The sequence below is a fragment of the Pseudophryne corroboree genome, chromosome 1 (assembly GCF_028390025.1).
Source record: "Pseudophryne corroboree isolate aPseCor3 chromosome 1, aPseCor3.hap2, whole genome shotgun sequence".
NCBI classification, from domain to species: domain Eukaryota; kingdom Metazoa; phylum Chordata; class Amphibia; order Anura; family Myobatrachidae; genus Pseudophryne; species Pseudophryne corroboree.
Genome location: NC_086444.1, coordinates 1,251,216,965 through 1,251,243,573, shown reverse-complemented (window position 1 = coordinate 1,251,243,573; position 26,609 = coordinate 1,251,216,965). Strand labels below are relative to the sequence as shown.

The 26,609-nt window shown below is 46.3% G+C and overlaps 1 protein-coding gene across 3 annotated transcripts in view; it reads right to left on the bottom strand.

The window, feature by feature from the left end:
- LOC135034784 (uncharacterized) overlaps window positions 1-26,609 on the bottom strand; it is a 173,386-nt gene that overhangs the window by 57,846 nt on the left and 88,931 nt on the right. For all 3 annotated transcript variants that reach the window (XM_063954293.1, XM_063954309.1, XM_063954302.1), the window contains 2 exons: window positions 6,062-6,149; window positions 5,358-5,576 (listed from right to left, as the gene is read on the bottom strand). In XM_063954293.1, the coding sequence (XP_063810363.1) occupies window positions 5,358-5,576; window positions 6,062-6,149 (307 nt within the window). The remainder of the gene's footprint in view (window positions 1-5,357; window positions 5,577-6,061; window positions 6,150-26,609) is intronic.

The following is a 26,609-nucleotide window of genomic DNA, read 5'->3' as shown; positions in this document are numbered from 1 at the left end:
GTCCCGGCAATGGAATGCATTAATAAGTGCACCTCTACTGAGGGATACGTAAAGTTGTTAGAAAAATAAAACCGTTAAAAAGGTATTTTGGCGAATTTTCACTGAAAATAAGTATTGTGGGAATGTAAGAATAAACTTCACTCTTTTTAAAAATAAAAAAAAATCTGTAATTTTACATTTTTTCCCCAAATTTTTTTATTATCTATTGGGAGAGACTGGCCATATGTATCACTGTTATAGTGTGAATATCTCTTCTGTTTATTGGACGCATTTCCCGGCATTAAATGTCTCAGAGTAATTATTTATAATCAAATGACCAGTGGCTATTATCACCCGAAAAATGGGGGCCCAATCCGTGGAGAACTACATGACGTACCGCAAATACTGTGTCCCATACCGTGTCCAATGATGTACCATACATACCATGTCCCATACCGTGTCCCATGATGTACCGCACATACCGTGTCCCATGACGTACCGCACATACCGTGTCCCATGCCATGTCCCATTATGTACCGTACATACCGTGTCCCATGATGTACCGCACATACCGTGTCCCATGACGTACCGCACATACCGTGTCCCATGCCATGTCCCATGATGTACCGTACATACCATGTCCCATGATGTACCGCACATACTGTGTCCCATGATGTACTGCACATACCGTGTCCCATGGCGTACCACACATACCGTGTCCCATGATGTACCGCTCTTACCGTGTCCCATGGCGTACCACACATACTGTGTCCCATGACGTACTGCACATACTGTGTCCCATGGCATACCGCACATATTGTGTCCCATGATGTTCCACATATACCGTGTCCCATGGCGTACCACGCATACCGTGTTCCATGGCGTACCGTGCATACCATGTCCCATGACATACCACACATACCGTGTGCCATGATGTACCGCACATACCGTGTCCCATGATGTACCACACATACCGTGTCCCATGGGGTACAACACATACCGTGTCCCATGGCGTACCACACATACCATGTCCCATGATGTACCGCTCTTACCGTGTCCCATGACGTACTGCATATACCGTGTGGCACAGAAGAAAGGGAGATGTCTGTGGAGGGACAGTCAGGCTGTGGACACTGAGTGGGGGACGTCTATCTAGTAACAGGGGATTCCTTTATTTCCTGATCAGATAGAGGTGTGTTCCTCAGTGCCTTCCATTTCAGTGTCTTCATCTGATCTTCCAATACCAACAAGCCTTCACCACACATGTCAGGAACGGCGTGCACAGGTCATTCGGAGAGGATTTCCCAGGTCTCCGGTGTAGTGTGAAAGGGGGTCTCCAGTAAAGACCCAGGATCTTGTAGAGGTGAAATGCCCGGGTGTGAGCAGGAAGATTCCCTGGTCGTATGTGTGACAGTGGTATTAGTGATATTATGAATCACGCATCACAGTTCCCACTATTATATATATTTATATTATGGCTTCATATTTCATATTCACTTAATGTAATGGGAATTGTAATGATTCATAATGTGAATCGTGGTGGTAAATTTACTAAAGCTTCTAAAAAAGAAACAATTGGTGATTGTCACAGACCTGCCGTTCGCTTCTCCAGATACGCAAATCTGAGAAGCACAGCCTGTGACAAGGGGGTCACTTTGGACACACGGGGTTATACAAACACATTTGCCACCCCCAGCAAGAGGGATTTTAGCGTCTAAATGCAAGGTAGCCTTCGCTTCTACCTGTCACAAACACTGCAATACTTAGAAAAAGTAGGTAGACGTGGGCCACACGAGGACTTAGGTTCTAAGAATCACAGAACTAGGACTAGAATTTAGATTTTAATTCCAAGAATACTTCAGAGCTTTAGTTACAAAAAGTGTTACAAAGATTATTAAGAATATTTTAAAAAATACACAGAGTACGGTTAAATCTCAAACAAAAATAAAGGGAAATAATGGGGGTCATTCCGAGTTGTTTGCTCGCAAGCCGATTTTCGCAGAGTTGCTCACGCTAAGCCGCCGCCTACTGGGATGAATCTTAGCATCCTAAAATTGCGACCGACGTATTCGCAATATTGCGATTACACACCTCGTAGCAGTTTCTGAGTAGCTTCAGACTTACTCGGCATCTGCGAACATTTCAGTGCTTGTCGTTCCTGGTTTGACCTCACAAACACACCCAGCGTTCGCCCAGACACTCCCCCGTTTCTCCAGCCACTCCTGCGTTTTTCCCAGAAACGGTAGCGTTTTTTCCCACACGCCCATAAAACGGCCTGTTTCCGCCCAGAAACACCCATTTCCTGTCAATCACATTACGATCGCCAGATCGAAGAAAAAGCCGTGAGTAAAAATCCTAACTGCATAGCAAATTTACTTGGCGCAGTCGCAGTGCGAACATTGCGCATGCGCACTAAGCGGGAAATCGCTGCGATGCGAAGATTTTTACCAAGCGAACGACTCGGAATGACCCCCAATAATTCAGAAGCCTAGACTTACACACAAATCTAGGACGGCCGTGGGGATGACACAAATGAGTTGATCTGTTCACTTCTAGCTACAGCTACATCCCGTGAAGAATGAACGACACATATTGAAGAAGAAAGTTAGTTATACTCTCAGCTGTACTCACTTCCCCCTACCCATGGGATTTTTAACCAGCTCAATGCTGGATTGCTGGACACTGGCCTTAAGGTATCATACACCGTCTTCACCTAGTTGTCTTGCAAGAGTTAGGGGAGGGGATTAGCCCACATGGACACAGAACTCCAGGCTGTTTGCTTTATGACCTAAGAGACCAGTTTGAAGATGAGAGCTGAATGATGGCATCTTCCACCCCCAACATTTATGATAGGATGAGAGACCAGAAACCCCAACATAAATTTCTTCTCCCACATTTGGTGGGTTTTGATCCTGTCACTACTAAACACATTTATGGCCTCAGGACATAATGACCTGGTGAAATGCGCTCAGTGATAACCTCCTGCCCCCCTTACAGTATTTACACCCTAGCAGAGGGGGATGACAGGCAGACCTCTTATCCCCCCTGGAGTTATGTACACAGGCAGTTCACAGGAAATAACATCTTACATCACACACAATAGGAGAAATATCATATTCCGGGATCCGCTCATGATGGATTGTGACAGTGATGTTGCCCATAGCAACCAGATTCTGTCTATCATTTCTCTATTTCACCCCAGAAAATGATAGACAGAATCCTGGGTGCAGTCGAGAGAAAGTCCTGCAGTAATGCGTGTGGGTGAGAGACGTAGATCTTGTGCAGAGCGGAGAGGTCGGGTAGGGAGATATTTTGAGATGAGTGAAGAGATGTATGTTGGTGTAGTTTGGTTAATGGCCTTGTATATGAGTAACAGTATTTTATATTGAATACGGTAGAACACAGGTAACCAATGGAGGGAGTGACAGAGCGGATCTGCAGATGATGAACGTCTAGCGAGGAAGATTAGCCTCGCAGCTGCATTCAGAATGGATTGTAGTGGTGAGAGCCTATGTTTGGGAAGACCGGTCAGGAGACTATTACAATAATCAATGTGGGAGATGATGAGAGTGTGGATTAGAGTGTTTGCTGTGTCTTGTGTAAGGTATGGGCGTATTTTGGATATGTTTCTTAGATGTATGTTACATGATGTAGAGAAGATTGAGGGGGTAATTCAGAGTTGATCGCAGCAGCAAATTTGTTAGCAGTTGGGCAAAACCATGGCCCTCATTCCGAGTTGTTCGCTCGCTAGCTGCTTTTAGCAGCTTTGCACACGCTAAGCCGCCACCTACTGGGAGTGAATCTTAGCTTATCAAAATTGCGAACGAAAGATTAGCAAAATTGTGAATAGACACTTCTTAGCAGTTTCTGAGTAGCTCCACACTTACTCGGCATCTGCGATCAGTTCAGTGCTTGTCGTTCCTGGTTTCACATCACAAACACACCCAGCGTTCGCCCAGACACTCCCCCGTTTCTCCAGCCACTCCCGCGTTTTTCCCAGGAACGGCAGCGTTTTTTCACACACACCCATAAAACGGCCAGTTTCCGCCCAGAAACACCCACTTCCTGTCAATCACATTACGATCACCAGAACGAAGTAAAAACCTCGTAATGCCGTGAGTAAAATTCCTAACTGCATAGCAAATTTACTTGGCGCAGTCACACTGCGGACATTGCGCATGCGCATTAGCGACTAATCGCTCCGTTGCGAAAGAAAAATAACGAGCGAACAACTCGGAATGACCCCCCATGTGCACTGCAGGGGAGGAAGATGTAACATGTGCAGAGAGAATTAGATTTGGGTGGGTTATTTTGTTTCTGTGCAGGGTAAATACTGTTTTTTTTACACTGCAATTTAGATTTCAGTTTGAACTCACCCCACCCAAATCTAACTCTCTCTGCACATGTTACAACTGCCACACCTGCAGTGCACATGGTTTTGCCCAACTGCTAACAAATTTGCTGCTGCGATCAGGTCTGAATTAGGCCCCGAATGTGTGGAACAAAGGACAGATCAGAGTAAGGATGACACCTAGGCAGCGAGCTTGTGGGGTAGGGATGATTGCTGAGTTATCAACAGTGACAGAGATATCAGGTTGGTAACTACTATTGGCCGGTGGAAATATAATTAATTCTGTTTTGGAAATATTAAGTTTGAGGTGGCGAGATGACATCCTCAGTGACCCTGACCAATACAGATGATGATAAATCTGGGGAGGATAGGTAGATTTGAGTATTATCTGCATACAGATGATACTGAAATCCAAAAGAGCTGATTAGTCTACCAAGAGATAGAGATAGAGAAAAGCAGAGGACCCAAGACTGAGCCTTGCAGTACTCCTACTGATAGAGGTAGAGAAGAGGAGGTGGAATCAGAGAAAAGGACACGGAAAGAGCGATTAGATAGGTACGATAGGAACCAAGAGAGGACTGTGTCCTGAAGACCTAGGGATTGCAGAGTTTGTATGAGAAGAGAGTGGTCAAAAGTGTCAATAGAAGAAGAGAGATCTAGAAGAATAAGAAGTGAGCATTGCAATGGCCTTTAGATTTATGCTGGGCATACACGCTACAATTATCTGTCTGACCCTCCGATATCAGCGGACCAGTCAGAAAATTGCACCATGTATGTGGGTGACCGGTCCGAAAATATCAATCAGTCGGGCATGGCATATCGTCCAGCATGTTCTTCCGATTCAATATGTTCAGAGTGTTTGGTCAGCCAAACAGACTAATGCATAGTGGGGGTCTTTGCTTTTTGGGGTCCTCTACTGTTTTCCCAAGGGAGGGATTGGATTGTGTTCTACGTTATATCATCACCAGTTCTGGGTATTTACCAATCTGTCCATAGCCCTCCTTGTAACTCTATAAATAGTCATTACCATTCCATATCACCACGTTCTCAGTGTAACGCTGGGCCTTGTTGTCTTGGTCAGAGCAGGCGTAGTCCCCAGTGCAGCGATGCCGCAGGTTGTGGAGGTGTAATGTCCCATGATGAGTAGACTGTCCCTTGCAGCTCCTGGATGGAGTATGCCATGCAATGTTCTTCGCCTGTAGTGGACACCTGATCTCGTGCTTGCTGGAGATCTTGGCAGCATGGTCTAGAAAGAAAGCGTGAGCATTTACATTATGTGATGGGCAGACTGAGCAGTTAGACACGTCCGGAACATGATCTGTCATCAGAGGATATACAAGGGTCTTATATGCAGCTAATAGTCCATCGTAGATTATAGGGGAGTGTATTGCAGGTTGTGTAGTGCAGAACCCTATAGGACATAACTAGCGTACTGTAAAGTCTGTATAGAGGATTGGGGCACACAATGTAATGTGGTGAGCTGCGTACAGAGGGCATATAACACATCATTATATACCCCATGCCTCTCTATTGACAATGTGTCTTCTTCCTAATGATCTATGTAATATCAGATGTTCCATCGGTGACCATTGTACGTGACTCAACAAACCTACAGGTAAAACGCTGGTGAGTAGCTATGCATCTTGTGCAAACAGGAAACCCCATCAGTGACAAATGTGATTAATGCCACCCTAGACAGTAGAGGCTACGCTCACATTACAGTGGACTCACAAGATGTGGGCCAGGTTTCTGGATCTGCGTGAAGATGATGGTATAGCAAGGTCAGAAGAATGACCACAATGAATGGATGGAGTGACATCTGAAAGAGAAGAAAGACCTCAGAGTCAGTTGCTTACCAATACAATACCACAGCTCTGTATTGTGACGCAGCCGATGTACATTATTCATCTACCACTATACGGTGCTTCACACAACGCGGCCAACACTCCAATAGCAAAACAACTGCCAAATATACCTGACTGCTCCATGTAATCTCCTCAGGGGGTATGCCTTTTGTGAGGAACCGAAAGGTCTATGGCAATATACTGTAGCGATGCCTCATTTCCCATGTCACCTAAATACAGTATGTACTTTTTATCCTATGTGCCTATATAACGACCTACATTTAGTGTTTGCTCATTCCCCATAGCATATCCAGATCTGTGGAGACCATCTATACATTGATAACTGGATTATTAGGTCAGGTAGACCAAACTATTGTCCAACAGTGACCTATGCCAGACATCCAGGAGTCGCTCCCAGCCGGGGGGTCACCTGAGGGCACTTGGGGGAGGTAGTGGGGGCTGGATATTGTTAAACACAACCAATCTAAACCCTGTCATTCCCACAGGGGCATTAGTAGGGGATTAGGGCTGGAGAAGTTGAGTCACTGACCCTAAACTAAGAGGTAAAGCTCTGCCAGGGGTCCCAGGGATCTGCTGTGGACCCCATTCTGTTGGATTATTTGGGACATTGAGCTTGGTTATGTGTCTGGGGCCCTGTATTGCTGGAGGACTTTACCATCAATCTGGACATAGTGGTGATGTGTCTGCACCAAGCCCTGCAGTGTTGTTGGACTCCTCCCTTCACGTATTGGATGTTCCAGTGTGCCATGGTACCGATGTGTCCACATACCAGTGACGTGCAGTGAGGTGAGGCAGAGCCTTTTCTGTCATACTAACATACTGTATATGCCAGAGATATGACTGTATAAAGTACAGTATATGAAAAATACAAAGAATATATTAGAAATTAGAGATGAGCGCCTGAAATTTTTCGGGTTTTGTGTTTTGGTTTTGGGTTCGGTTCCGCGGCCGTGTTTTGGGTTCGAACGCGTTTTGGCAAAACCTCACCGAATTTTTTTTGTCGGATTCGGGTGTGTTTTGGATTCGGGTGTTTTTTTCAAAAAACACTAAAAAACAGCTTAAATCATAGAATTTGGGGGTCATTTTGATCCCAAAGTATTATTAACCTCAAAAACCATAATTTACACTCATTTTCAGTCTATTCTGAATACCTCACACCTCACAATATTATTTTTAGTCCTAAAATTTGCACCGAGGTCGCTGTGTGAGTAAGATAAGCGACCCTAGTGGCCGACACAAACACCGGGCCCATCTAGGAGTGGCACTGCAGTGTCACGCAGGATGTCCCTTCCAAAAAACCCTCCCCAAACAGCACATGACGCAAAGAAAAAAAGAGGCGCAATGAGGTAGCTGTGTGAGTAAGATTAGCGACCCTAGTGGCCGACACAAACACCGGGCCCATCTAGGAGTGGCACTGCAGTGTCACGCAGGATGGCCCTTCCAAAAAACCCTCCCCAAACAGCACATGACGCAAAGAAAAAAAGAGGCGCAATGAGGTAGCTGTGTGAGTAAGATTAGCGACCCTAGTGGCCGACACAAACACCGGGCCCATCTAGGAGTGGCACTGCAGTGTCACGCAGGATGTCCCTTCCAAAAAACCCTCCCCAAACAGCACATGACGCAAAGAAAAAAAGAGGCGCAATGAGGTAGCTGTGTGAGTAAGATTAGCGACCCTAGTGGCCGACACAAACACCGGGCCCATCTAGGAGTGGCACTGCAGTGTCACGCAGGATGTCCCTTCCAAAAAACCCTCCCCAATCAGCACATGATGCAAAGAAAAAGAAAAGAAAAAAGAGGTGCAAGATGGAATTGTCCTTGGGCCCTCCCACCCACCCTTATGTTGTATAAACAAAACAGGACATGCACACCAACCCATCATTTCAGTGACAGGGTCTGCCACACGACTGTGACTGATATGACGGGTTGGTTTGGACCCCCCCCAAAAAAGAAGCAATTAATCTCTCCTTGCACAAACTGGCTCTACAGAGGCAAGATGTCCACCTCATCTTCACCCTCCGATATATCACCGTGTACATCCCCCTCCTCACAGATTATCAATTCGTCCCCACTGGAATCCACCATCTCAGCTCCCTGTGTACTTTGTGGAGGCAATTGCTGCTGGTCAATGTCTCCGCGGAGGAATTGATTATAATTCATTTTAATGAACATCATCTTCTCCACATTTTCTGGATGTAACCTCGTACGCCGATTGCTGACAAGGTGAGCGGCGGCACTAAACACTCTTTCGGAGTACACACTTGTGGGAGTCAACTTAGGTAGAATAAAGCCAGTTTGTGCAAGGGCCTCCAAATTGCCTCTTTTTCCTGCCAGTATAAGTACGGACTGTGTGACGTGCCTACTTGGATGCGGTCACTCATATAATCCTCCACCATTCTATCAATGTTGAGAGAATCATATGCAGTGACAGTAGACGACATGTCCGTAATCGTTGTCAGGTCCTTCAGTCCGGACCAGATGTCAGCATCAGCAGTCGCTCCAGACTGCCCTGCATCACCGCCAGCGGGTGGGCTCGGAATTCTGAGCCTTTTCCTCGCACCCCCAGTTGCGGGAGAATGTGAAGGAGGAGATGTTGACAGGTCGCGTTCCGCTTGACTTGACAATTTTGTCACCAGCAGGTCTTTCAACCCCAGCAGACCTGTGTCTGCCGGAAAGAGAGATCCAAGGTAGGCTTTAAATCTAGGATCGAGCACGGTGGCCAAAATGTAGTGCTCTGATTTCAACAGATTGACCACCCGTGAATCCTTGTTAAGCGAATTAAGGGCTGCATCCACAAGTCCCACATGCCTAGCGGAATCGCTCCCTTTTAGCTCCTTCTTCAATGCCTCCAGCTTCTTCTGCAAAAGCCTGATGAGGGGAATGACCTGACTCAGGCTGGCAGTGTCTGAACTGACTTCACGTGTGGCAAGTTCAAAGGGCATCAGAACCTTGCACAACGTTGAAATCATTCTCCACTGCACTTGAGACAGGTGCATTCCACCTACTATATCGTGCTCAATTGTATAGGCTTGAATGGCCTTTTGCTGCTCCTCCAACCTCTGAAGCATATAGAGGGTTGAATTCCACCTCGTTACCACTTCTTGCTTCAGATGATGGCAGGGCAGGTTCAGTAGTTTTTGGTGGTGCTCCAGTCTTCTGTACGTGGTGCCTGTACGCCGAAAGTGTCCCGCAATTTTTCTGGCCACCGACAGCATCTCTTGCACGCCCCTGTCGTTTTTTTAAAAATTCTGCACCACCAAATTCAAGGTATGTGCAAAACATGGGACGTGCTGGAATTTGCCCATATTTAATGCACACACAATATTGCTGGCGTTGTCCAATGCCACAAATCCACAGGAGAGTCCAATTGGGGTAAGCCATTCTGCGATGATCTTCCTCAGTTGCCGTAAGAGGTTTTCAGCTGTGTGCGTATTCTGGAAAGCGGTGATACAAAGCGTAGCCTGCCTAGGAAAGAGTTGGCGTTTGCGAGATGCTGCTACTGGTGCCGCCGCTGCTGTTCATACATCTACCCAGTGGGCTGTCACAGTCATATAGTCCTGACCCTGCCCTGCTCCACTTGTCCACATGTCCGTGGTTAAGTGGACATTGGGTACAACTGCATTTTTTAGGACACTGGTGAGTCTTTTTCTGACGTCCGTGTACATTCTCGGTATCGCCTGCCTAGAGAAGTGGAACCTAGATGGTATTTGGTAACGGGGGCACACTGCCTCAATAAATTGTCTAGTTCCCTGTGAACTAACGGCGGATACCGGACGCACGTCTAACACCAACATAGTTGTCAAGGACTCAGTTATCCGCTTTGCAGTAGGATGACTGCTGTGATATTTCATCTTCCTCGCAAAGGACTGTTGAACAGTCAATTGCTTACTGGAAGTAGTACAAGTGGGCTTACGACTTCCCCTCTGGGATGACCATCGACTCCCAGCGGCAACAACAGCAGCGCCAGCAGCAGTAGGCGTTACACGCAAGGATGCATCGGAGGAATCCCAGGCAGGAGAGGACTCATCAGAATTGCCAGTGACATGGCCTGCAGGACTATTGGCATTCCTGGGGAAGGAGGAAATTGACACTGAGGGAGTTGGTGGGGTGGTTTGCGTGAGCTTGGTTACAAGAGGAAGGGATTTACTGGTCAGTGGACTGCTTCCGCTGTCGGCCCAAGTTTTTGAACTTGTCACTGACTTATTATGAATGCGCTGCAGGTGACGTATAAGGGAGGATGTTCCGAGGTGGTTAACGTCCTTACCCCTACTTATTACAGCTTGACAAAGGGAACACACGGCTTGACACCTGTTGTCCGCATTTCTGGTGAAATACCTCCACACCGAAGAGCTGATTTTTTTGGTATTTTCACCTGGCATGTCAACGGCCATATTCCTCCCACGGACAACAGGTGTCTCCCCGGGTGCCTGACTTAAACAAACCACCTCACCATCAGAATCCTCCTGGTCAATTTCCTCCCCAGCGCCAGCAACACCCATATCCTCCTCATCCTGGTGTACTTCAACACTGACATCTTCAATCAGACTATCAGGAACTGGACTGCGGGTGCTCCTTCCAGCACTTGCAGGGGGCGTGCAAATGGTGGAAGGCGCATGCTCTTCACGTCCAGTGTTGGGAAGGTCAGGCATCGCAACCGACACAATTGGACTCTCCTTGTGGATTTGGGATTTCGAAGAACGCACAGTTCTTTGCGGTGCTTTTGCCAGCTTGAGTCTTTTCATTTTTCTAGCGAGAGGCTGAGTGCTTCCATCCTCATGTGAAGCTGAACCACTAGCCATGAACATAGGCCAGGGCCTCAGCCGTTCCTTGCCACTCCGTGTGGTAAATGGCATATTGGCAAGTTTACGCTTCTCCTCCGACAATTTTATTTTAGGTTTTGGAGTCCTTTTTTTACTGATATTTGGTGTTTTGGATTTGACATGCTCTGTACTATGACATTGGGCATCGGCCTTGGCAGACGACGTTGCTGGCATTTCATCGTCTCGGCCATGACTAGTGGCAGCAGCTTCAGCACGAGGTGGAAGTGGATCTTGATCTTTCCCTAATTTTGGAACCTCAACATTTTTGTTCTCCATATTTTAATAGGCACAACTAAAAGGCACCTCAGGTAAACAATGGAGATGGATGGATTGGATACTAGTATACAATTATGGACGGGCTGCCGAGTGCCGACACAGAGGTAGCCACAGCCGTGAACTACCGCACTGTACTGTGTCTGCTGCTAATATATAGACTGGTTGATAAAGAGATAGTATACTCGTAACTAGTATGTATGTATAAAGAAAGAAAAAAAAACCACGGTTAGGTGGTATATACAATTATGGACGGGCTGCCGAGTGCCGACACAGAGGTAGCCACAGCCGTGAACTACCGCACTGTACTGTGTCTGCTGCTAATATATAGACTGGTTGATAAAGAGATAGTATACTCGTAACTAGTATGTATGTATAAAGAAAGGGAAAAAAACCACGGTTAGGTGGTATATACAATTATGGACGGGCTGCCGAGTGCCGACACAGAGGTAGCCACAGCCGTGAACTACCGCACTGTACTGTGTCTGCTGCTAATATAGACTGGTTGATAAAGAGATAGTATACTCGTAACTAGTATGTATGTATAAAGAAAGAAAAAAAAACCACGGTTAGGTGGTATATACAATTATGGACGGGCTGCCGAGTGCCGACACAGAGGTAGCCACAGCCGTGAACTACCGCACTGTACTGTGTCTGCTGCTAATATATAGACTGGTTGATAAAGAGATAGTATACTCGTAACTAGTATGTATGTATAAAGAAAGAAAAAAAAACCACGGTTAGGTGGTATATACAATTATGGACGGGCTGCCGAGTGCCGACACAGAGGTAGCCACAGCCGTGAACTACCGCACTGTACTGTGTCTGCTGCTAATATATAGACTGGTTGATAAAGAGATAGTATACTCGTAACTAGTATGTATGTATAAAGAAAGAAAAAAAAACCACGGTTAGGTGGTATATACAATTATGGACGGGCTGCCGAGTGCCGACACAGAGGTAGCCACAGCCGTGAACTACCGCACTGTACTGTGTCTGCTGCTAATATAGACTGGTTGATAAAGAGATAGTATACTCGTAACTAGTATGTATGTATAAAGAAAGAAAAAAAAACCACGGTTAGGTGGTATATACAATTATGGACGGGCTGCCGAGTGCCGACACAGAGGTAGCCACAGCCGTGAACTACCGCACTGTACTGTGTCTGCTGCTAATATATAGACTGGTTGATAAAGAGATAGTATACTCGTAACTAGTATGTATGTATAAAGAAAGAAAAAAAAACCACGGTTAGGTGGTATATACAATTATGGACGGGCTGCCGAGTGCCGACACAGAGGTAGCCACAGCCGTGAACTACCGCACTGTACTGTGTCTGCTGCTAATATATAGACTGGTTGATAAAGAGATAGTATACTCGTAACTAGTATGTATGTATAAAGAAAGAAAAAAAAACCACGGTTAGGTGGTATATACAATTATGGACGGGCTGCCGAGTGCCGACACAGAGGTAGCCACAGCCGTGAACTACCACACTGTACTGTGTCTGCTGCTAATATAGACTGGTTGATAAAGAGATAGTATACTCGTAACTAGTATGACTATAAAGAAAGAAAAAAAAACCACGGTTAAGTGGTATATACAATTATGGACGGGCTGCCGAGTGCCGACACAGAGGTAGCCACAGCCGTGAACTACCGCACTGTACTGTGTCTGCTGCTAATATAGACTGGTTGATAAAGAGATAGTATACTCGTAACTAGTATGACTATAAAGAAAGAAAAAAAAACCACGGTTAGGTGGTATATACAATTATGGACGGGCTGCCGAGTGCCGACACAGAGGTAGCCACAGCCGTGAACTACCGCACTGTACTGTGTCTGCTGCTAATATATAGACTGGTTGATAAAGAGATAGTATACTCGTAACTAGTATGTATGTATAAAGAAAGAAAAAAAAACCACGGTTAGGTGGTATATACAATTATGGACGGGCTGCCGAGTGCCGACACAGAGGTAGCCACAGCCGTGAACTACCGCACTGTACTGTGTCTGCTGCTAATATAGACTGGTTGATAAAGAGATAGTATACTACTAATATTATATATACTGGTGGTCAGGTCACTGGTCACTAGTCACACTGGCAGTGGCACTCCTGCAGCAAAAGTGTGCACTGTTTAATTTTAATATAATATTATGTACTCCTGGCTCCTGCTATAACCTATAACTGGCACTGCAGTAGTGCTCCCCAGTCTCCCCCACAATTATAAGCTGTGTGAGCTGAGCAGTCAGACAGATATATAATATATATAGATGATGCAGCACACTGGCCTGAGCCTGAGCAGTGCACACAGATATGGTATGTGACTGACTGAGTCACTGTGTGTATCACTTTTTTCAGGCAGAGAACGGATATATTAAATAAACTGCACTGTGTGTCTGGTGGTCACTCACTATATAATATATTATGTACTCCTGGCTCCTGCTATAACCTATAACTGGCACTGCAGTAGTGCTCCCCAGTCTCCCCCACAATTATAAGCTGTGTGAGCTGAGCAGTCAGACAGATATATAATATATATAGATGATGCAGCACACTGGCCTGAGCCTGAGCAGTGCACACAGATATGGTATGTGTCTGTGACTGACTGAGTCACTGTGTGTATCGCTTTTTTCAGGCAGAGAACGGATATATTAAATAAACTGCACTGTGTGTCTGGTGGTCACTCACTATATAATATATTATGTACTCCTGGCTCCTGCTATAACCTATAACTGGCACTGCAGTAGTGCTCCCCAGTCTCCCCCACAATTATAAGCTGTGTGAGCTGAGCAGTCAGACAGATATATATAATATTATATATAGATAATAGATGATGCAGCACACTGGCCTGAGCCTGAGCAGTGCACACAGATATGGTATGTGACTGACTGAGTCACTGTGTGTATCGCTTTTTTCAGGCAGAGAACGGATATATTAAATAAACTGCACTGTGTGTCTGGTGGTCACTCACTATATAATATATTATGTACTCCTGGCTCCTGCTATAACCTATAACTGGCACTGCAGTAGTGCTCCCCAGTCTCCCCCACAATTATAAGCTGTGTGAGCTGAGCAGTCAGACAGATATATATAATATTATATATGGATAATAGATGATGCAGCACACTGGCCTGAGCCTGAGCAGTGCACACAGATATGGTATGTGACTGAGTCACTGTGTGCTGTGTATCGCTTTTTTCAGGCAGAGAACGGATTATAAATAAAACTGGTGGTCACTATCAGCAAAACTCTGCACTGTACTGAGTACTCCTAATGCTCCCCAAAATTAGTAAATCAAGTGTCTCTCTAATCTATTCTAAACGGAGAGGACGCCAGCCACGTCCTCTCCCTATCAATCTCAATGCACGTGTGAAAATGGCGGCGACGCGCGGCTCCTTATATAGAATCCGAGTCTCGCGATAGAATCCGAGCCTCGCGAGAATCCGACAGCGTCATGATGACGTTCGGGCGCGCTCGGGTTAACCGAGCAAGGCGGGAAGATCCGAGTCGCTCGGACCCGTGAAAAAAAACATGAAGTTCTGGCGGGTTCGGATTCAGAGAAACCGAACCCGCTCATCTCTATTAGAAATATCTTCTTTGTATTATTCTAATCATTTGTATAGTCAAACCTGTGGAGTAAAAAGTCTATGACAGGTGAGGCAGTGCCCCCCCTTCCCCCGCCCATCTACTTAATCCACACATCTCCAATCAACACTCATCAAATTTCCAGCAGTATATACAGTATATAATAAAAGTTACATTTTAATTAACCTCAATATCATTGTTTAAAAAGTGTGCCCTGGAAAAGACACATGGGGGGTAATTCAGACCTGATGGCGATTTTTGCAGCGCTGCGATCAGAGAGTCGCCGCCTACAGGGGGAGGGTATTTTCGCTGTACAAGTGTGCAATCGCATGTGTAGCCGAGCTGTACAAACAGATATTGGGGGTGATTCAGAGTTGTTCGCTCGTTAGATTTTTTCGCAACGGAGCGATTAGTCGCAAACTACGCATGCGCAATGTTCGCAGTGCGCCTGCACCAAGTAAATTAGAAGTTTGTTATTTTACTCATGGACTAATGAAGATTTTTCATCGTTCTGGTGATCGGAGTGTGATTGACAGGAAGTGGGTGTTTCTGGACGGAAACTGGCCGTTTTATGGGTGTGTGCGGAAAAACGCTGGCGTTTCTGGGAAAAACGCGGGAGTGTCTGGAGAAATGGGGGAAGGTCTGGGCGAACGCTGGGTGTGTTTGTGACGTCAAACCAGGAACGAAACTGACTGAACTGATCGCAGTGTAGGAGTAAGTCTCGAGCTACTCAGAAACTGCTAAGAAATTTCTATTCGCAATTCAGGTGCTAATCTTTCGTTCGCAATTCTGCTAAGCTAAGATTCACTCCCAGAGGGCGGCGGCTTAGTGTGTACAATGCTGCTAAAATCTGCTAGCGAGTGAACAACTCGGAATGAGGGCCATTGTGCAGTCTCTGCGCAGCCCAGGATTTACTCAGCCGCTGCGAACACTTCAGCCAGTCCGGGACCGGAAGTGACGTCAGGAACCCGCCCTGTAAAAGCTTGGACACGCCTGCATTTTTCCAAACACTTCCAGAAAACGGTCAGTTGCCACCCACAAACGCTTTCTTCCTGTCAGTCTCCTTGCGAACGCCTGTGCGAATGGATTCTTTGCACAAACCCATCGCTGAGCGGCGATCCGCTTTATAGCTGTGCGACGTGCTTGCGCATTGTGGTGCATACGCACGCGCAGTTTAGACCTGATCGCCCGCTGTATGAAAACACAGCCTAGATCAGGTCTGAATTACCCCCATAGTTGCTTCTGGTTTTTGTCTTCACAAAACTCCTTGTTCTCCAAAGATAAATCAACTACACAACCAGTATACAGCATAATGAACAATTTACACAACCAGTATACAGCACAATGAACAATTTACACAACCAGTATACAGCATAATGAACAATTTACACAATCAGTAACCAACAGGAGAAAAACATCTGCCCAGCTAAAACCAGCAGTGTAAATGATCTTCCCAACCAATAACGAGCAGGATATATGTGACAACACAGCCGGCGCGTTGTGTCACACAGTGGTAAAAGACACACAGTTACTTCCCTAGCCCTGGTCCTGCCCATAGACTACACTAATTGTTGATCTGTATTTGGCTATATACTAGGCAATATTGTATTATATTGTATGATGTTATTGTTACAAGGGTACAGTTATGTTTTCGATGTATATATATGAATGTATTGGTTATTGTGTTATAGTTTGTAAAATAATGTTCCCCCCCATGTGACTGCTCAGATAACCTGTTTGTTTGCTGTAGGGTAGATACATACCTCCCAACTGTCCCGATTTTCATGGGACAGTCCCATTTTTTTGGGACTGTCCCGCTGTCCCACCCGCGGGCCTCAGTGTCCCGCGGTGTGGAAGGGGAAGTTGGGAGGCTCCTGTCATCGCTGTTCTGCTTAGCAGAGCAGCGGTGAATAGACGCTGTGCGCATGCGCACAGCGTCTATTCAGTGAAGACAGGGAGAGGGGGCATGCCAGCGGCTCACAGAGCGCTGGTCATGCCCCCTTTAGTGATGAAAAACGGGGGCGTGACTCGCAATCGCGGCAGTGCCGTGAGGCCACGCCCCCTTTTGGTTAGGACACGCCTAAGAGCCCACAGAATGTTGGGAGGTATGTAGATGCAGCCAGCCTCAGATGTCAGGCCATACACCCCCCTCATTCTTCCCCACACAATGGATTCCAGGCCACACAATCAGATTAAGTAAGGTTACTTTAGTTAACATCTATTGTGGCCTAGGGGACATGCCTGGACATGTGAAAGTAGGTTTGCTCTGAAACTGTTCTGGGGGTGTCGCCTTATGGTAGGAAAGACAAAGGTTTTGATAATAGCAAACAGGGGCGGTTGGGAGAGATCTGGACAGAAGGTGAGAGAGAGAGAGTGGCAGGAGACTGGCTAAGAAGTAATGTTCTGGCAGGAGCTCCAGGAGGGATTGTCGTGTAGAATTGTATCACAGAAGTGTGCTGAGCTGTTTATAACCCATTCTGTCAATAAACCACATTGGGTTTTCATCTACTACCAAGATTGAGTGATTTTGAACCCAGTATCTTCACATTTGGCGGCAGCGGTGGGATCACCCAAGACACCAGCAGAAAGGAATAAACCACAGCAGGCAATGGATTCCGCCCCGCTATGCTACCGATACAGCAAGAAGGATCAACTACAGGACCTCTGTCGAACAAGACGGATTGAGTTTATTGCATCGGACCCCAGAGCAGACTTAATGGCAAAGCTAGCTGAATGGGACCAAGAACACCCTGGGCAGGAGGATGATGAGGACTGCATCCCAGAGCAGGCCGAGGGTCAAGGAACCACTGGAACTGCTACAACGAGCCCTGCACTGGTCGTTGGAAGTACAGATCAGTAGCGGGAGTTGCTGGCAGCACTAGGACAAGGAGCATCAGTACTGGGAGCCGCATTGGGGGTGCAGACCGGTATAACCACCCCGGCAGTAGCGGTAAGGTAGACATCCCGGCTGAGGTATAATGAGGTCCCACCTTTTGATGAGGTCAGTTCGGATATTGATACTCATTTGCAGATGTTTGAATCTGTTATGATAATGCATGGAATTGAGGCAACAGAGTGGCCTCGATATTTGGTACCCAGTCTGAGAGGGCGGGCACTGGAGGCATTCCATGCCCTGAGTCCAGAGAAGATCCTGGTATATGAGGAGGTACGGAGTGTGCTGCTTGCCAGATATGTGGTGACCGCTGACTTATATCGTATAAAGTTCCGGTCTATGGCACGGAAAGGAGATGCCTCATTTATAGTGTTCAATAACTTGCTGCGGAGGAACTGTGATAAGTGGCTGGCTGTGAAGAAGGCCCTTACTGTAGCAGACATTAAAAATGCTTTTATTTTGGAGCGGTTGCTAAAATAGATGTCTCCAGAGATCAGGGAGTGGGTGGCAGACCGGAACCCTACCACTCCGGAAAAAGCAGCACACCTAGCAGATGAGTTCACAGCTAACAGGCCTCGGTGGAGAGGTGCCAATACAGAGGAGAGGACAACCCTCTGACGGCCCCAGCAGGATCGTGATCTACCATTGCTCCCCCACCGGCCGGCCCCAATACATACCCCAGCTTCCCTAGCCAGAAATTCAAGGTCTCGGGGACCAGCGTCACCTGGAAGCCGACGCTGCTACAACGGTGACCAGGTGGGGCATTTACTCCGGGACTGTACACGGGTAAGACGGCCTTTCCCAGGTGCCCAACCTGCCATGTCGCGGGTGGCTGTGTGCCACGAATCATTTGGAGAGGGGGAGGCGGACTACTTTCCTGATGCGCCAGAGGTGGACGAAGTAGCATACCAAGTAGAGGTGGTAGCAGCTATTGGGAAATCCACCCCGGATAATATGAAGACCCACCTACAACCTGTAAAAGTTAATGGGAAGGAGCTGCAAGGGTTGAGAGACTCTGGAGCTTCTATCACCCATATCTGGCCAGAATTAATTCCTCTCTGCCAAATACTGAAGAAAGGGAAAGTTAAAATTTCCATGGCTGGGGCAGATCACTGTAATACCTATGGCAAGGGTACACCTGGACTCTGGAGAGGTAAATGTGGGACTTTTGGATGGATTACCCACTCACGTCATTCTGGGCAACGATCTGGGTGCTGGATTGGCTAGTTACTTTGTGGGAGCTATCACCCAAAGCCAAGCACAGGCTTTGGAGACAGTGCATGAGGACCCTCTCATGCCAAAACCGGGAGTCTCGGTGGAAGAGACAGCCACAACCCCTGAACTGTCGGCGGTGAGTAACCCTGTACCAGACTTGCCTGACTGTGATGAGAATCTGGGGGAAGTAGATAGGGTAGCCTTTAGGGAAGCCCAATGGACCGACCGCTCCCTAGCTAGCCTCCGCAGGGCAGCGGGACGAACAGATTGGGGGCCTCAGGAGGATCGCATTATGTGGGAGGAGGGGAGACTGTACCGGGTGCCAGCAAAAGCAGACCCATTAGAGCCTGGGGTTCTAAGAAAACAGTTGATTGTTCCACAGCAGTACCGGGCCCGGTTGCTGGCCCTTGCCCATGACATTCCCTTAGCAGGCCACTTAGGGGTTCGGAAAACCCATGCCCGGCTGCTGCGACATTTCTTCTGGTCTGGGGTTAACCAGGAGGTAAAACAGTATAGAGAGTCATGTAAGTTCTGCCAATGCCTCGGGGGACCCCCACATCGGGTGCCCCTACAACCCATGCCTGTCATAAGTGAGCCATTTAAGAGAGTCTCCATGGACATTGTGGGGCCTTTTAAGAAGCCGAGCAGAATAGGAAAGAGATACATACTGACTGTAGTTGATTACGCGACTAGATACCCTGAGGTAGTGGCACTGGCATCCATAGATGCTGAACATATCGCCCAGGCCCTTATGGATATTTTTAGTCATGTAGGATTTCCCCAAGAAGTAGTTACTGATCAGGGTACGCAATTTCAAGGGCAATTGCTGCAGACAGTATGGGACAACTTTGGGGTCCATCCCTTATGCACCACCCCTTATCACCCCCAGACTAATGGTCTCTGTGAGAGATTCAATTCGACCCTAAAGCAGTTGCTGCGGGCATTTGCTGAATCGGAGGGGGGAGACTGGGAGAAGTCCTTGCAACAGCTATTATTCGCGTACCACGAAGTACCGCAGGATTCAACCGGATTTTCTCCTTTCGAGTTACTATATGCCCGAAGGGTAAGGGGACCACTTGACCTAGTCAGGGAAAGCAGGGAAGGGTCATTTCTGGAACCTGAGGTTCCCATCTTGGAATATGTAGTCCAATTGAAGGAGAAAGTGAAGAGGCTGATGCAGCTTGCGCATGACCACACCCTGGGTGCGCAGGAAAGACAGTGCCGGTCCTATTACCAATGAGCACAGGACAGGGAACTAGAGGTTGGACAGAAAGTGATGGTGCTAGTACCTGCCCGAAAGCATAAGTTACAGGCGACCTGGGCAGGGCCTTATACTGTAGTGGATCGGCAGGGACGGGTAGATTACATTATTGCCCTAGACCAAACAGGGAAGCGGGTGGGTACCTACCACATAAATAGGTTAAAGAAATATGTCACCAGGGAGATAGGGTTGGTGGCAATCTGCTGCCCACCTATGGATGACCCAGAGACTGACCCCATCCCTGACATTCTAGCAGCCACCAAGTGGGACCTAGGAGTGGAGGCGGTGCCCACAGGCTCACAGTTAACCGAAACCCAGGCCCTACAGATGAGGGAGGTATTGGAGGTAGAGAGGCCACAATTCACAAGCAGGCCAGGGCGCACTCATGTAGTGGCCCATCATGTCAACACCGGAGAAGCTCGGCCCACAAGGCAACCCGCTTATCGGGTGAACCCCGGGGTGATTGATATGATCAAAAGGGAGGTAGATGAAATGCTGGCGCTTGGTGTTATTGTACCGTCCCATAGTCCCTGGGACGCCAGCGTAGTCCTAGTGCCCAAGAAAGATGGCAGTACCCACCTCTGCGTGGACTATAGGAGGCTGAACGAGGTGACAGTGACAGACGCATACCCCATGCCCCGGGTAGATGAGCTGTTAGACAGGTTGGGAATGGCACGCTATGTATCCACTCTGGATCTTAGCAAAGGATACTGGCAGATACCCCTTACCAGGGAGGCACAGGAGAGGTCTGCATTCAGCACCCCATTTGGGCTCTTTGAATTTACTGCCATGCCCTTTGGGATGAAGAATGCCCCAGCCACCTTTCAGCGCACCATAGATCACCTACTGACAGGGGGTCAGGACTTTGCCCAGGCATACCTTGATGACATAGCCATTTTTAGTCAGACATGGGAGGAGCATCTGCAGCATGTGGCCCAGGTGTTGGCACGGATCAGCAAGGCAGGGTTAACAATCAGACCTGACAAATATCAGATGGGGATGGCAGAGGTGTTGTACCTCGGGCATAAGGTTGGCGGAGGCCATATTCATCCAGAGCCAGAGGAAATTGAGGCCATCCTGAAAAGGCCTCGGCCCACTAACCAAACACAGGTGCGTGCCTTCCTTGGAACAGCCGGGTACTACCGTAAATTTGTGCCCCAGTACAGCACCATTGCCAAACCCCTGACTGACCTAACAACAAAAAAATACACCCGACACATTGACTGGAGCCCAGAGTGTGAGCAGGCTTTTTCCCAGCTGAAGGACATTTTGTCCCAATCCCCAGTGTTAGCAGCCCCCGACTTCCGCCGGCGGTTCATTGTGCAAACAGATGCCTCGGGTTGTGGAATAGGAGCTGTGTTGAGCCAAGTAGGGGAGGATGGTTGTGAACACCCAGTTGCCTTTCTCTCCCGAAAACTTGTGGGCCGTGAGATAGCCTATGCCACTGTTGAAAAGGAGTGCCTGGCCATAGTCTGGGCACTCAAGAAATTGCAGCCATATGTGTACGGGCGCGAGTTCTTAGTGGTAACAGACCACAGTCCCCTTAGTTGGTTACAGCGCACTGCCGGAGACAATGGACGACTGCTGAGATGGAGCTTAGCCCTACAACTATACAATTTCACTATCTCTCACAAAAAGGGCAGAGATCATGGGAATGCAGATGGCCTGTGCCGTCAGCAGGAACCAGACCCAGCGCTGAGCAAGCCCAGGAGATCCCTCGCTACCAATACACAGGGTACAGGACAATACCATTACTCTCAGCAAGCTTAAGCCACCCAGGACACCGGGCTTGGAAGTAGAGGGAGGAAATGTGACAACACAGCCGGCACGTTGTGTCACACAGTGGTAAAAGACACGCAGTTACTTCCCTAGCCTTGGTCCTGCCCATGGACTACACTAATTGTTGATCTGTATTTGGCTATGTACTAGGCAATGTTGTATTATATTGTATGATGTTATTGTTACAAGGGTACAGTTATGTTTTCGACGTATATATATGAATGTATTGGTTATTGTGTTATAGCTTGTAAAATAATGTTCCCCCCATGTGACTGCTCAGATAACCTGCGTGTTTGCTGTTGAGTAGATACAGCCAGTCTCAGATGTCAGGCCATACAACCCTCTCATTCTTCCCCACACAATGGATTCCAGGCCACACAATCAGATTAATTAAGTAAGGTTAATTTAGTTAACATCTATTGTGGCCTAGGGGACATGCCTGGACATGTGAAAGTAGGTTTGATCTGAAACTGTTCTGGGGGTGTCACCTTATGGTAGGAAAGACAAAGGTTTTGATAATAGCAAACAGGGGCGGGTGGGGAGAGATCTGGACAGAAGGTCAGAGAGTGGCAGGCGGCTGACTAAGAAGTAATGTTCTGTCAAGAGTTCCAGAAGGGAATTGTCGTGTAGAATTGTATTACAGAAGTGTGCTGAACTGTGTTATAACCCATTCTGTCAATAAACCACATTGGGTTTTCATCTACTACCAAGCTTGAGTGATAATCTATATAACCAATAACCAGTGGAATAAATATATATCCAACCAGTAATCCGTAAAATACACAATCTGCCCAGCCAGTAGCCAGCAGGATAACCAATTGCTCAACTAGATACATATAAACCATTTACCAGCAAGTAACTAGCAGGATAGCAATCTAACTAGTTAAAATTAGGCTAAATAATTTATCCAACCAGTAACAAGTAGGACAAACATTCGACCCAACCAGTAACAAGTAGGACAAACATTCTACTCAACTAGTAACAAGTAAGACAAACATTCTACTCAACCAGTAACAAGTAGGATAAACATTCCACCCAACCAGTAACAAGTAGGACAAACAATCTACCCAACCAGTAACAAGCAGGACAAACATTCTACCCAACCAGTAACAAGTAGGACAAACATTCTACTCAACCAGTAACAAGTAGGACAAACAATCTACCCAACCAGTAACAAGTAGGACAAACATTCTATCTAACCAGTAACAAGTATGACTAACATTCTACCCAACCAGTAACAAGTAGGACAAACATGCTACTCAAACAGTAACAAGTAGGACCAACCACCTACCCAACCAGTAAGTAGGACAAACATTCTATCCAACCAGTAACAAGTAGGACAGACATTCTACCCAACCAGTAACAAGTAGGACTAACATTCTACCCAACCAGTAACAAGTAGGACAAACAATCTTCCCAATCAGTAACAAGTAGGACTAACATTCTACCCAACCAGTGTGACGACACGTGATGACACAGCCGGCGCGTCGTGGCACACAGTGGTAAAAGACACGTGGTTACTTTCCTAGCCCTGGTCCTATACATGGACTTCACCAATTGCCAATATGTTATTAGTTATATGTTAGGCAATATTGTATTGTATTGTATTGTGTGGTTATTATATTGTACAGTTATATTTTATCTGTTGTATTTGGTATATGTAGTTTATTTGGTTATTATATATTCAATGTAATTGTTAACTGAATAGGTCTAGGCCAGAGTGTTAGTAACATAGTTAAATCAGTTCATTGTAATGTAAGTCCCCTAGCTGTACACTCAGATGTGATTAGGATGAGTAGGTTATGTAGTAAACAGGTTCTGTATGGAGATGCAGGTAATCTGATCCTGTGCACTCCATAGTGTACAAGAGCCAGACACCTCGTCTCCACTCCTGACTGAACAGCTTGTGTGATGAATAGACAGGGGAGGGTATAACAAGAGGAGTGAGCTCTGCTGGGGGGAGAGAGATCTGACACAGAGAGAGAGAGTGGCAGGAGACTGGCTAAGAAGTAATGTTCTGTCAGGAGTTCCAGGAGGGAATTGTCGTGTAGAATTAGATCACAGAAGTGTGCTTAGCTGTTTATAACCCATTCTGTTCAATAAACCACTGTTGGTTTTTCATCTACCACCATGACTGAGTGATTTGGAACCCAGTATCCTCACATTTTCTCTCCCCCCCCCCCCCCCCCCACACTCTGAGCTTCTCTCTCAGATCTCTTTCAATGGCCCCTGTTTGTAGGACAAACAACCTACCCAACCAACCAGTAACAAGTAGGACAGACATTCTACCCAACCAGTAACAAGTAGGACTAACATTCTACCAACCAGTAACAAGTAGGACAAACAATCTTCCCAATCAGTAACAAGTAGGACTAACATTCTACCCAACCAGTAACAAGTAGGACAAACATTCTACTCAACCAGTAACAAGTAGGACCAACCACCTACCCAACCAGTAACAAGTAGGACAAACATTCTATCCAACCAGTAACAAGTAGGACTAACATTCTACCCAACCAGTAACAAGTAGGACAAACAATCTTCCCAACCAGTAACAAGTAGGACACACATTCTACCCAACCAGTAACAAGTAGGACTAACATTCTACCCAACCAGTAACAAGTAGGACAAACATTCTATCTAACCAGTAACAAGTATGACTAACATTCTACCCAACCAGTAACAAGTAGGACAAACATGCTACTCAACCAGTAACAAGTAGGACCAACCACCTACCCAACCAGTAAGTAGGACAAACATTCTATCCAACCAGTAACAAGTAGGACTAACATTCTACCCAACCAGTAACAACTAGGACAAACAATCTTCCCAATCAGTAACAAGTAGGACTAACATTCTACCCAACCAGTACAAGTAGGACAAACAATCTTCCCAATCTGTAACAAGTAGGACTAACATTCTACCGTACCAGTAACAAGTAGGACAAACACTCTACCCAACCAGTAACAAGTAGGACAAACAATCTACCCAACCAGTAACAAGTAGGACAAACATTCTACCCAACTAGTAACTAGCATGAGAAACCATTTACATAACCAGTAACCATCTACAGTACCTAACTAGATATAATTATGATAAACCATTTACCCATCAGTAACTAGTAGGATACACTATATACCTATCCAGTTACCAGTAGGATAAACCAATTACCCAACCATTACCAGCAGGATACACCATCTACTAACTAGTAACTAGAAGGAAAACCCATTCACACAACCAGTATCCAGCAGGTGAGTCAACAGAAGCAAGTGAATTACTATAGAATAAATTAACACAAATATTGTCAATACCATTAGCATCTAATACATCTAAATCCACTGGTGCATCACAATGGATGTAATCTATTTTGCAGGAGGAATTCTGAAGTCGCAGCTACTGGCCAATCTGTAAACAATTTTCTTTGTTGTTCAAGAAGATCACTAAACTTCATGCTGAGATATGGAGGATGTGTGTAGAGTGCTGGGACACAGACCACCAGGAATCTTCCCTGTGAACCCTATGGCCAATTAACTCCTGGGCAGGTGGATGTCATTGTCCACCTAGGGACAAATGACCTGGCTAATGCTGAAGCCATGGCCATAAAAGATGAATTGAGGAAGTTAGAGACTGTTCTCAAGCAGGTGGCAACCCCTGTAAAGTTTTCAGTGGTAATGCTAGTACAAAGAGCATAAGAGAAAACTCATCACATCATAAACTTCAGTGTTTGGCTAAAGACATGGTGCAATGAGGATAGATTTGTATTAACAGTCCATAGTAAGACCATCTGGCAAGATATGATCTTATACAAAATTGATGGCCTGCACCCATCTTCAAGGGGAATGAGAATACTAAGTGAGCAGTTTGGATGCTTCATCAGTAAATATTTAAACTAGCAGAGGGCGGCATGAACTAAACATGAAGAAAAGAATCTGCTCCCCCAAATGGGGTATTATATCTGTAGGCGGCGCCTACTAGGCGCATGGAATAAAAAGCACAACAAAAGAAGACAATGCAGATCAAAACCAAATATACATAGGCAGAGAGATGAATAGAACTAGATCTAATTACAATAATGACAAGGGATGATCTGGATATTGTGGCTATTACAGATGCATGGTGCAATAAAATATCATGACCTGGATGTAGCTATACTGGGATATACTTTATTTAGGCTGATCATCTGAGCAGCCACTAGGTGCACAACGGGTGGCTGGGAAAGGGGTCAATTTACATTTCCCCAGCGGCTGCTAATGTCTGCAGCTGCTGGGTGTCCAATCAGCAGTTATCCATAAAGGATAAATATGGTATTAATGGAGCTATACTGGAAACTACTGAGGAGGAAAGGGATCTAGGAGTCACTATTTCAGGTGACATAAAGGATAAATATAGTATTAATGGCACTATACTGGAACTACTGAGGAGGAAAGGGATCTAGGAGTCACTATCTCAGGTTACATAAAGGAAAAATATAGTATTAATGGCACTATACTGGAAACTACTGAGGAGGAAAGGGATCTAGGAGTCACTATTTCAGGTGACATAAAGAATAGATATAGTATTAATGGCACTATACTGGAAACTACTGAGG